The 13,532-nt window shown below is 46.6% G+C and overlaps 1 protein-coding gene across 2 annotated transcripts in view; it reads left to right on the forward strand.

Annotated features, from left to right (window-relative positions):
• The window catches only part of tbc1d5 (TBC1 domain family, member 5), a 508,566-nt gene that overhangs the window by 389,122 nt on the left and 105,912 nt on the right, over positions 1 to 13,532 (forward strand). For both annotated transcript variants that reach the window (XM_085988017.1, XM_085988016.1), the window contains one exon: positions 13,134 to 13,233. In XM_085988017.1, the coding sequence (XP_085844143.1) occupies positions 13,134 to 13,233 (100 nt within the window). The remainder of the gene's footprint in view (positions 1 to 13,133; positions 13,234 to 13,532) is intronic.

A 13,532-nucleotide genomic window follows, 5' to 3' on the forward strand; every position in this document is an offset into this window, starting at 1 on the left:
GTTGGTTCCTCGACATATTGGTCCAGGAAACCATCCCGTAAACACTCCAGGAATTCCTCTTCCACAGTGTTGTTACTAATTTGGTTAGCCCAATCTATATGTAGATTAAAGTCACCCATGATGACTGCTGTGCCCTTTTTGCACGCTTCTCTAATTTCCTTTTTAATGCCATCCCCAACCTCCGCATTACTGTTTGGAGGTCTATATACCACTCCCACTAACCTTTTCTGCCCCTTGGTATTTCTCAGTTCTACCCATACAGATTCCACATCATCAGAGGTAATATCCTTCCTTACAATTGTGTTAATCCCTTCTTTAACCAATAATGCTACCCCACCTCCCTTTCCTTTTTGCCTATCTTTCCTGAATATTGAATACCCCTGGATGTTGAGTTCCCAGCCTTCGCCACCCTGGAGCCATGTTTCCGTAATCCCAATCAAATCATATTTGTTTACCTCTATTTGCGCAGCTAATTCATCCACCTTATTACGAATGCTCCTCGCATTAAGACACAAAGCCTTCAGGCTTGTTTTTTTAATGCTCTTAGACCTATTAGAATTATTATTTACTGTGGCCATGTTTGATTTAAACCGTTGATTTCTCTGACTGCCACTTTTGTTTTTCTCCTTCCTATCTTTTGCTTTTATCCTCGTTTCCCTTTCCTCTGTCCCCCTGCTCAGGTTCCGAACCCCCTGCCATTTTAGTTTAAACCCTCCCCCAGAGCACTAGCAACCACTCCCCCTAGGACAATAGTCCCGGCCCTGCCCAGGTGCAAACCATTCTTCTAAACTCTAGTGAATACAGGCCTAGTCGACCCAATCTCTCCTCATACGACAGTCCTGCCATCCCAGGAGTCAGTCTGGTGAACCTTCGCTGCACTCCCTCTATGACAAGTATATATTTTCTTAGGTAAGGAGACCAAAACTGCACATAGTACTCCAGGTGTGGTCTCACCAAGGCCCTGTATAACTGTAGTAAGACCTCCTTGCTCCTGTACTCAAATCCTCTTGCAATGAAGGCCAACATACCATTTGCCTTCCTAACTGCTTGCTGCACCTGCATGTTTGCTGGTGACTGGTGTACAAAGGGATATGGGTGTCCTTGTACATCAGCATTTCCCAATCTATCACCATTTAAATAATACTCTAACTTTCTGTTTTTCCTACTGAAGTGGATAACTTCACATTTATCCACGTTCTACTGCATCTGCCATGTATTTGCCCACTCACTCAACTTGTCTAAATCGCCTTGATGCCTCTTTGCATCCTCCTCACAACTCTCAATCCCACCTAGTTTCGTGTCATCAGCAAACTTGGAAATATTGGGCCAGAAATTAGATTCGGGGCTTGCTGCGCGTGCAAGCCCCTGATGTGCACTTACCCGGCGCGCTGACATTTCAGTCCTGGCCCGCATTGTATTTCCTGTCACTGGCCCGCTTCAGGTCCTGCCGCGCTGTGCGTGCGTGACCCAGCGGCGTACTTAGTGCGATGAGCCGGCTGGGATCACGTGAGCACTGGGCAACCAATGGGAGGTTGCAAAAGTTCATTCATGAGTTTGATAGTAAGAACTGTCAAACTCATGAAAACTCCTGGCCCCAAAACACTACTTAAACTTGAAAGAAAATGTAAAAAAACATCGCACTACTTAAATAAACTATAAATAACTAAAAAAAACTATTTTAAACAATAATTTTAAATTTTGAAAAAAATTATAATATAAAAAATCGGGGCTAAAAATACACTTACCTTACTGTATTGCAAGGGGGATGGAGTATAAAAACAGGGAAGTCTTGCTGCAGTTATACAGGGTATTGGTGAGGCCACACCTGGAATACTGCGTGCAGTTTTGGTTTCCATATTTAAGAAAAGATATACTTGCTCTCGAGGCGGTTCAGAGAAGGTTCACTCAGTTGATTCCAGAGATGAGGGGGTTGACGTATGAGGAAAGGTTGAGTAGGTTGGGACTCTACTCATTGGAGTTCAGAAGAATGAGAGGCGATCTTATCGAAACATGTAAGATTGTGAGGGGGCTTGATCGGGTGGATGCGGTGAGGATGTTTCCACTGATGGGTGAGACTAGAACTAGGGGGCATAATCTAAGAATAAGGGGCTGCCCTTTCAAAACTGAGATGAGGAGAAACTTCTTCACTCAGAGGGTAGTAAATCTATGGAATTTGCTACCCCAGAGAACTGCGGAAGCTGCAACATTAAATAAATTTAAAATGGAGATAGACAGTTTCCTAGCAGATAAGGGAATTAGGGGTTACGGGGAGAGGGCAGGGAAATGGACATGAGTCTAGATTCGGATCAGCCATGATCCTATTGAATGGCGGAGCAGGCCTGAGGGGCCGTATGGCCTACTCCTGCTCCTACTTCTTATGTTCTTATGTTATCCTCAAAAAACTCCAGTAGGTTTGTCAAACACGATTTCCCTTTTCATAAATCCATGTTGACTTTGCCTAATCCCGTTGATATTTTCTAAGTGTCCTGTTATCACGTCCTTTGTAATAGACTCTAGGGGCAGGATTTTCATTCAGGAGTCGGGTTGGAGGCGGGACTACAAGTTTCGGGGTTGTAGTCCCGCCTCTATCGCGATGCGGCCAATCCACGCGATTTTAACTTTCACTATTTTTTTACTAATACTAATTTCCGTTAATTCCTCCTTCTCACTAGACCCTTGGTTCCCTAGCATTTCTGGGAAGTTATTTGTGTCCTCTTCCGTGAAGACAGAACCAAAGTATTTGTTTAATTGCTCTGCCATTTCCTTGTTCACCATTATAAATTCTCCCGTTTCTGACTGTAAGGGACCTACATTTGCCTTCACTAATCTTTTTATTTTTACATACTTGTAGAAGCTTTTACAATCCGCTTTTATGTTCCATGCAAGTTTACTCTCATACTCTATTTTTCCCCTCTTCAGCAAACTCTTGGTCTTTCTTTGCTGAACTCAATCTGCTCTCAAACTGCTCTCAATCCTCAGGCTTGCTACTTTTTCTGGCAACTTTATATGACTCCTCTTTGGACCTAATACTATCCTTAATTTCTTTTTGTTAGCCATGGTTGGGCCGCTTTTCCTTTTGTGTTTTTGCGCCAGAAAGGAATGTATAACTGTACAATTCATGCATTTGTTCCTTAAATGTTAGCCATTGCTTATCCACCATCATGCCTTTTAATGAAGCTCCCTAATCTATCATAGCCAACTCACTCCTCATACCATCGTAGTTTCCTTTCTTTAGATTTAGGACCCTAGTTTCAGATTGGACTACTTCACTTTCCATCTTAATGAAGAATTCTATCATGTTATGGTCACTCTTCCCTAAAGGACCCCGCACAACAAGATTATGAATTAACCCCTTCTCATTGCGCAATACCCAATCTAGGATAGCCTGTTCCCTAGTAGGCTCCTCAACATACTGCTCTAAAAAACCATCTCGTACACACTCCAGGAATTCATCCTCCATAGTATTATTGCTAATTTGGTTTGGCCAATCTATATGTAGATTAAAGTCACCCATGATTACTGTAGTTCCCTTGTTACATGAATTTCTAATTTCCTGTTTGATGCCATCCCCTACATTACCACTACTGTTTGGAGGTCTTTAGACAACTCCCACCAATGTTTTCTGCCCCTTGGTGCTTCTTAGCTCCACCCAAACTGATTCTACATCTTGATTTTCTGAGCCAATATCCTTTGTCACTATTGCTCTGATTTCATCCTTTACTAAAAAGGCCACTCCACCTCCTTTTCCTTTTCGCCTATCCTTCCTAAATATCGAAGATCCTTGGATATTGAGCTCCCAGTCTTGGTCACCCTGCAGCCATGTCTCCGTATTCGCAATTATATCATATCAGTTTACATCTATTTGTGCTGTTAATTCGTCTCCCTTATTACAAATGCTTCATGCATTCAGATACAGTGCCTTTAGATTTGTTTTTTAGACAGCTTAACTTTTTTTGTACTATGGCCCTATTTATCTTATTACCATTTTCTCTTACCCGGACCCTATTTGTTAGTGCACTCCATTGTTTGTACGCTCTGTCCCTTCCTGACACAATCTGGTTATCCTTACCCCAATCACTTTCCTGCACTGCTTCCTTGTCTTTTCTCTTTAGCATTCTAGATTTCTCTCCACCGGCACCCTCCCTCCCCTTATTTAGTTTAAAGCCCTATCTACCTCCCTAGTTATTCGATTCGCTAGAACTCTGGTCCCAGCATGGTTCAGGTGAAGTCCGTCCCAACGGAACAGCTCTTTGTTTCCCCAGTACTGGTGCCAGTGCCCCACGAAACGAAACCCACTTCTCCCACACCAATCTTTGAGCCACGCGTTCATCTCCCTGACCCTATTGACCCTATGCCAATTTGCTCATGGCTCCGGTAATAATCCAGAGATTATGACCTTTGTGGTTCTGCTTTTTAATGTAGTCCCTAGCTGCTCAAACTCTCTCAGCAGAACCTCTTTCTTTGTCCTACCTATGTCATTGGTACCTACGTGGACCACGGCAACTGGATCCTACCCCTCCCACTCCCAAGTTCTTCTCCAGCCCGGAGGAGATGTCCTTTACCCTGGCACTGGGTAGGCAACATAGCCTTCGGGATTCACGCTCCTGGCTGCAGAGAACAGTGTCTATCCCCCTAACTATACTGTCATCTAATACAACCACCTTCCTTTTTACTCCCCCCCACTTGAACGGCTTCCTGTACCATGGTGCCGTTATCAGTTTGCTTGTCCTCCCTGCAGTGCACTGGTCCACAAGGGTTGCAAGAACCTCGAATCTATTGGACAAGTGCAGGGACTGAAGCTCCTGCAATACTACCTCCTGGATCCCCGTACCTGCCTCACTCGCAGTCACACCCTTCTGTCCCTGACCACGTGTCAATTCTAAAGTATTTAATCTAAGGGGTGTGGTTGCCTCCTGGAGCAAAAGGTCCAGGTAACTTTCTCCCTCCCTGATGTCTCGCAATGTCTGCAGCTCGGACTCCAGCTCCTCAACTCAGAGCCAAAGTTCCTCGAGCCGCAGACACTTACCGCAGATGTAGTCACCCTGGACAAAAATGTCCACAAGCTCCCACATATTGCAGCAGCAACACATCTCCTGTTTTCCCATTATTTTATTTGTTTAATTAATTAGTTTAGTATTAATCAAATTATTTACCTCGTTTATTAATTTAATTAAATTAAGTTTAGTTTTTAAAATTATGTTCTATGTTAACTTAAAACTTAGCCCACAGTCACTATCTTAAAACATAGCCCACAGTCACTACCAATCACTTACCTGCCTTACCTGTAATGTCACACTGCCATTTTCTCATGTTGATGCAGGTCTGTTGCTGCTTTTATCCCCACTCTCGGGCCTTGGTCTGCTCGCACTCAGGTCCACCGCTGCTCTGCAGGAGAAGTTAGGAAAAGCAAGCACCTCCTTCCCCACTTCACCAAACTCCCACACTTACCAAACTCGCAGTTGTTCACTCTGTGCTGCTGCACTCACAGGCCCCTGTTTTTATACTGTTTGTGACTCAGATGAGTCACCACTGCGCTGCTACTGTTTCACGAACCAGTTTAATCCAGTTAGCTAATTAACTGACTACAGCAGCTCTTCAGCAGGAGATCTTGCTTATTTGTCTCTGCTTAAGCCTGAAGAAACTTAAAAATTTAACTTTTAACTTAAATAGTTGATCTTATTAAGAGCTACTAGCAATTAATGCTAGATTTTAAGAGAGATTAACCCTTAAAACTCCCACAGTTACCAAACTCGCAGTTGTTCACTCTGTGCTGCTGCACTCAGTGAAGCTGGAGTTGTTCTCCTTGGAGCAGAGAAGGCTAAGAGGAGATTTGATAGAGGTGTTGAAATCATGAAGGATTTGGATAGAGTAAATAAAGAGAAATTGTTTCCAATGGCTGAAGGGTTGATAACGAGAGGGCACAGATTTAAGATGAAAAGTTAAGGCAAAAGAACCAGAGGCGACAGGAGGAAAAACTTTTTTACGCAACGAGTTGTTAGGATTTGGAATGCATTGCCTGATAGGGTGGTGGATACAGATTCAATAGTAGCCTTCAAAAGGGAATTGGATAAATACCTCAAGGAGAAAAAATTGCAGGGATATGGGGAAAGAGCAGGGGAGTGGGACTAACTGGATTGCTCCTCAAAAGAGCCGGCGCAGACTCGATAGGCCGAATGGCCTCCTTCTGTGATGTACTATTCTATGATTAGAGAACATGAAGAGAGAGAAAAGCAGAGAGCTGGAGAAAAACAGCAACACGAAGGCATCAGAGACCAGTAAGAGAGTGAGCATATTCTCCGACTTGTGTGCAATGCCAGAGCAGATCAAATAATATTATATGCTCACACACATTTATATTGAATTCATTTGATAATGACATGATTTGTTCAAGGATACTTCTAATTGGTAAATCAGCGTGGAGGTAAAGCATGTAGATTTTATGATATTAAAATGTCTTTATTTCCTCTTTGTGTCTATAATGCTACTTGCTTTAACTAGTAAACAGAAATTGTGCAAAATTAGATGTTTATCTGTCGCAGTAAAAAAAAAAATGTATAGCATTTATGACAGTCTGCAACTGCTAGTCCAAACTGTCAATTGGTATTGTGCACCAGAAAACAATGTTTATGAAATATTTTGTATTGCATTATTTATCCAAATGTCTACATTTATTCAATTTAATAGTGTGGGTTATTTAATTCATCTACCTATTCCAAGTACTCGAAAATAGACCTGGTATGTGTGAATGGTATCATTGGTTTGTGCAGCAGAGGGCAGCTTACTAAAGCTAAACTTGTATATCCTAATAAGCAAACACTGGAACATTAAAAGTCTTAACAATTTAACCCATAGGGTTTTCAGAAAACTGAAACAACTTAAAATAATGCTGATAGCCTTTCTCTAAGGAGTTATTTTAGGTAATTGCTTCATGTTAGAAAATCACTACAGATTTTTTTATAAAACTAGAAAAGGCAGAAAATGTGATGGACTGAATTTACACTGATTCATCGGAGAATGTCAATTTCATGACCGACTTGAATCAGAATTAGAATATTAGAGCTCTCCTAATGGCTCACTGACTGAATGCACCTTGGACTATTGTACCAGGGTCAAGAGCTGAGCACAGTACCCAGCCTTTGTCCTGCTCTTGTAGCTGGTCCAATTCAGCTTCTAGTCGATGGTGACTGCCAGGATGTTGATACAAAAGCAAAATACTGCAGATGCTGCCAATCTGAAATAAAAACACAAAATGCTAGAAACACTCGGCACGTCAAGCAGCATATGTGGGGAGAGAAACAGAGTCAACATTTCAGGTTAATGACCTTTGATCAGAACTTTACTCCAACAACCACAGCTTCTTTCTTTGCATCAGGTATAAATTTAGCCATTTCAGTAGTTTTTCCTTGAACCCCCATTGACTTTAGTTTTGCTAGAGCTCCTTGCTGTTTGATGCGCTATCAATCACTCAAAAGACTGAGGTTAAGCGAGTAACTAACGGGCTTTTATTAACAAGAGAATGAAGGTGTGCCTCGAGTGGTCGACCAGTCCAGAATACAGAGGGACTGTGGAGCAGTCACCTTTATACCTGGACTCGTGGGAGGAGTCAGCCGAGGCATGTACAGACATGTACACAGTGGAATACAAACAGTGGTTTACCACATTCACCCCTTGTTTAAAAATGAGTCCGGCGGGGTGAAGTGTATTAAAAGTTTGTGTATTGGAGTCTCTCCGGCGGTCTTGTCTGCCGCTGTGATCGACGTGGCGACGGCAGGGGTAGTGAAGCTTCCGGCGTCAAGTCCCGCGTAGGCTGGGGCACTGGTGTGTAGTCCTCGTGGGTGTCGAGCGGGTCGCGGGGCCCAGGCGTGCCGTCTGCTGGGGTTGGATGTTGGATCGTGGGGGGGGGGTGGTAGTGGGTTACTGGGGCCCCCGAGGGTGCGAGGTCTCGTATGGAGACTGTGTCCTCCCGCCCGTCCGGGTACGCAGTGTAAGCGTACTGGGGGTTGGCGTGGAGGAGGTCGACCCTCTCGACCAGGGGGTCCGTTTTATGGGTCCTCACGTGTCTTCTCAGTAGGACCGGCCCTGGGGACGTCAGCCATGGCGGTAGCGATGTCCCCGATGTGGACTTCCTTGGGAAGACAAACATTTTCTCATGAGGGGTGGCGTTAGTGGCAGTGCAGAGCAGTGACCGAATAGAGTGAAGCGCATCGGGGAGCACATCCTGCCAGCGGGAGGTCGGAAGGCTCCTAGACTTTAAGGCTAGCAGGGCGGCCTTCCAAACTGTCGCATTCTCTCTTTCCACCTGTCCGTTCCCCCGGGGGTTGTAACTGGTGGTCCTGCTTGTGGCAATACCCCTAGCGAGCAGGTACTGGCGGAGTTCATCACTCATAAACGATGAGCCCCGGTCGCTATGGATATAGCTGGGGAAACCGAACAGGGTGAAGAGGTCGTTCAGACATTTAATGACCGTGGCACTGGTCATGTCCGGGCAGGGGATGGCGAACGGGAAACGGGAGTACTCATCAATAATGTTGAGGAAGTACACATTGCGGTCGGAGGAGGGGAGAGGCCCTTTAAAATCAACGCTCAGGCGCTCGAAGGGGCGAGTGGCTTTTATCAGGTGAGCCCTGTCTGGTCTATAAAAGTGCGGTTTGCACTCAGCGCAGACTTGGCAGTTCCTGGTCATGGTCCTGACCTCCTCAATGGAGTAAGGCAGGTTGCGGGCCTTGATGAAGTGGAAGAACCTGGTGACCCCCAGGTGGCAGAGGTCATTGTGGAGGGCCCGCAGTCTATCGATCTGCGCGCTGGCGCAGGTGCCACGCGATAGAGCATCCGGGGGTTCATTGAGCTTCCCGGGCCGGTACAAGATCTCGTAATTGTAGGTGGAAAGTTCAATTCTCCACCTCAAGATCTTGTCGTTTTTGATTTTGCCCCTCTGCTTGTTGTTAAACATAAAAGCAACTGAACGCTGGTCAGTGAGCAGGGTAAATCGTTTTCCGGCCAGGTAGTGCCTCCAATGATGCACAGCCTCCACAATAGCCTGGGCCTCCTTCTCAACAGCGGAGTGTCTGGTCTCCGGGCCCTGGAGGGTTCGTGAAAAGAAGGCCACGGGTCTCCCCGCCTGATTAAGGGTAGCGGCCAGGGCAAAGTCGGACGTGTCGCTTTCCACCTGGAAGGGGATGGATTCGTCCACTGCGTGCATGGTGGCTTTGGCAATGTCTTCCTTGATACGGTGGAAGGCTAAGCGGGCCTCTGCCGTCAAGGGATAAGAGGTGGACTTGATCAGCGGACGGGCCTTGTCCGCAAAATAGGGGACCCACTGGGCGTAATAAGAGAAAAACCCTAGGCAGCTCTTCAGGGCCTTGAGGCAGTGGGAGTTCCATAAGGGGACGCATCCGGTCGGGACCGATGACTCCGTGTTCCACAACACAGCCAAGGATGGCGAGGCGGGTTGTGCGGAATATGCACTTCTCCTTGTTATACGTCAGGTTCAGGAGTTGGGCGGTGCAGAGGAATTTTTCGAGGTTTGCGTCATGGTCCTGCAAGTCATGGCCGCAGATGGTCACATTGTCCAGATATGGGAAAGTGGCCTGCAACGCATTTTGATCGACCATCCGGTCCATCTCCCTTTGGAAGACGGAGACCCCGTTGGTGACGCCAAAGGGAACCCTAAGGAAGTGATAGAGGCGGCCGTTTGCCTCAAAGGCAGTATACTGGCGGTCCTCAGGGCGGATAGGGAGCTGGTGGTACGCTGATTTCAGGTCAATGGTCGAGAAGACGCGGTACTGCGCGATCTGGTTGACTATATCAGCTATGCGGGGGAGTGGGTAAGCGTCCAGCAGGGTGTAGCGATTTATTGTCTGGCTGTAGTCGATGACCAGGCGCTGCTTCTCGCCGGTCTTAACGACCACAACCTGGGCTCGCCAGGGGCTGGTGCTGCCCTCAATAATCCCCTCCTTCAGGAGCCGCTCCACTTCGGTTTTAATGAAAACCTTGTCCCCGGCACTGTATCGCCTGCTCTTTGTGGCGATGGGCTTACAGTCGGGGGTGAGGTTAGCAAACAGTGGGGGGGGGGGTGACTCTGAGTGTGGAGAGGTTGCACCTGGTGCGCGGCGGGCAATTTGGAAGCTGCTGGCTGCGGACTCTGAGTGGGGGGAGGGGTCCACCGTACGCCATCGTAACACTTTTAAGGTGGCACTGAAAATCTAACCCCAGTAGAATGGCAGCGCAGAGGTGGGGCAGGACCAGAAGTTTAAAATTATCATACACAGTCCCGTCTACTAAGAGTGTCACCACGCAGTAGCCGCCAATGTCCGCCGACTGGGACTCGGAGGCCATAAAAATCCGCTGGTGTGCAGGCAGGACTGGGAGAGAGCAACGCCGCACCGTGTCGGGGTGGATGAAGCTCTCCGTGCTCCCAGAGTCAAAAAGGCAGATTGTTTCGTGACCATTTACCTTAATGTCCATTGTGGACCGGGCCAGTTGGTGCGGTCTCGCTTGGTCCAGCGTAACGGAGGCCAGCGTAGGGGTCGGTGTGTCGTTGCGGGTATCAGATGAGGCGGTGTTGGGGGCCTGCTGCGTCCCGGCTGGCGTCCAAGATGGCAGCGTCCATGATCCCCATGTGGCTGGAGGCGTCCAAAATGGCTGCTGTTCCGGTGGTTCGCACATGGCTGGGGAGGCCCAAGATGGCGGCCCGCACGGCCCACACGCGGCGCTGCTGGGGTTCGGGGTGGCTTTGGCCTTGCAGACGCTGGCGTAGTGTCCCTTCTTCCCGCAGCCCGAGCAGATCGCATTTTTCGCCGGGCAGTGCGCTCTGGGGTGTTTGGCCTGGCCACAGAAGTAGCATTTCTGGCCTTGGGACACTGCTGCGGTAGTTGGGCCGTTGCTGGGATGTGGCTGGGGTGGCACGGCGCTATGAGACGGTCCTACCGTGTCCCAGGCTGTCGTTCCCCGCGGCGTCCACGGTGCAAAGGAGTAGGCATCCATGCCCCGGTAGGCTGCGTCCAATGATAGTGCGAGTTCAGAGGCCTTGTTGAGGTCGAGGTCACTCTGCTCCAACAGTCGCTGTCGGGTGTAATTGGACCTGTGGCCCGCTACAAAAGCGTCCCGGATAAGTTCCTCTGTGTACACGGCGGCCTTTACATCCTTACAACCACAGGCCCGGCCAAGCACAGACAGTGCCTGAAGGTATTCCTCGGTCGATTCCCCAGGTTGTTGTTTACGACTCCCCAGGAGGTGCCTGGCGTACACCTCGTTCACTGGGCGCATGTACTGGTCCTTGAGGAGCTTGATAGCAGCCGTGTACGAGGTCGCGTCCTGGATGACCGAGTACGCTCGGTGGTTCACTTTGGAGGTCAGGACATCCAGTTTGTCCTCATCCGATTTGACCGTTGCAGCGGAGACGATCAGGAATTTTTCAAAGCACCTAAGCCAGTGAGCAAACTTGGTGGATGCGTCCGCCTCCCGATGGTCTAAGTCTAGGCATGCTGGTGTGAGGATCTTCTCCATTATAAAAAATCTTGTTAATAAAATTGACGCGCTATCAATCACTCAAAAGACTGTGGTTAAGCGAGTAACTAACAGGCTTTTATTAACAAGAGAATGAAGGTGTGCCTCGAGTGGTCGATCAGTCCAGAATACAGAGGGACTGTGGAGCAGTCACCTTTATACCTGGACTCGTGGGAGGAGTCAGCCGAGGCATGTACAGACATGTACACAGTGGAATACAAACAGTGGTTTACCACACTGTTATAGTTGGCCAAATGCTGCCTTGATGTTGAGGGCAGGTACTCTCACTTCTCTGGCATTCAGCTCTGGTGTCCATTCTGGATCATGGCTATGATGATGCCTTGAGCTGAGTGGTTCTGGTGGAACCCAAATTGAGCATCGGTGAGGAGGTTATTGGTAAGTAGATGTTACTTGATGGCACTGTTGACGATTTTACTGATGATTGGGAGGAAGCTGATAGTGTGGTAATTGAATCATTTAGATTTGTCCTGTTTTTTGTGGATAGGACATTCAGGGCAATTCTTCACATTGTCAGGTATCCTCTACAGTGTCATATCTACTGGAATAGCTTGGCTAGCTCTGGCGCACAGGTCTTCAGCACTACTGTCACAATGTTGATGGGGCCTGATAACCTTTGTTGTATTTTGTGCACTCAGCCGCTTCTTAATGTTATGTAGAGTGAACCAAATTGGCTGGACTACAAAATGGTGGGGAACTTGGGAGCAGGCTGGGTAGGATCATCTACTCAGCACTTTTGGCTGATGACGCTTGCAATCACATCAGCCCTGTTTCTCGCATTCATATGCTGGGCTCCATCATGGTTGAGGATTAGGGTGCTCCTGTTAGTTGCCTGGTTGTCCACCACCATGATCAGTGGTATTGTACTGCTTGGAGAGTCCACAGTCAGGTGATGAATTATCACAGAGCAATTTTGTTTGTTTTTGCCTTTCTAAAGTGTTAAGTAGTATAATTAGTTTGGTTTTTAGTTGGAACAGGTCTGTATTGCTAAGGATCAAACAGACTATCCAAATTAAGGGTAGTTATATCATCCTAAAATTATTTTCACAGCTCATTGGCATATTAAACTATCTATGGAACCTTGATTAAAGATCCAACAGGATATTTCCAAATATTTTTTTTCCCAAACCAGTAAGTAAAGATAGGAAATAACAACAGAAAACGCTGGAAAAACTCAGCAGGCCAGGCAGCATCCGTGGAGAGAGAAACAGAGTTAACATTTCAGGTCGAAAACCTTTCGTCGACTTGAAACACTAACTCTGTTTCTCTCTCTCCACGGATGCTACCTGGCTTGCTGAGTTTTTCCAGCGTTTTCTGTTGTTATTTTGGATTTCCAGCATCCGCAGTATTTTGCTATTGTAGTAAAGATGGGAATTTCCATAACACCATCATGAGATTGTTTGATCATCTGAAACATCTTAAATGGCTGAATCCAGCAAGGTCAATGTTGTAAAGAGGTTTAATTTAAAATATATGTCCCTCAGCAATATTACTAAGTAGTGAAACCAAAATTAGTTAAGATGCAGTGCAACTTATTCTGGAAGGGTCAGAGTGCACCAATGTAATAGCATGATGAAGATTTGTAAGAGTTCATTTTTTTTAAATTTCAGGAGGACGAATTGGAGGCACAGGTCTCATTTCTTCAAGGACAACTGAATGACCTCGAGGCAATGTGCAAATTCTGTGCTAAGATGATGAATGTGCACATATGTAAGTATTGATAGGATTTTTTCCCCCTAGGAATAATACTATCATTGCACACAACATATTGATGCTTGTGATTAATGCACATATTCCTCAGCAACTGCCACCTAATTTTGCTCTCTGTTATCTTTTTGTAAGTTAATCAGTTATTATCACATCTCTCAAAGTACTGTATTAGTTTTAGACCTTATTTAATCAACTGGGCAAGTTAGGGGCTTCGAAACTAAAACCCAGCTCACAAAGCCCAGGTAGCTGAGTTCTATTTCCACTTGCATTACTTGCTCTGCTGGTGTGTCTTGTTTGAA

Source organism: Somniosus microcephalus, chromosome 5 (genome assembly GCF_052327205.1).
Source record: "Somniosus microcephalus isolate GS21.2 chromosome 5, FLI_Smic_1.0, whole genome shotgun sequence".
NCBI lineage: Eukaryota > Metazoa > Chordata > Chondrichthyes > Squaliformes > Somniosidae > Somniosus > Somniosus microcephalus.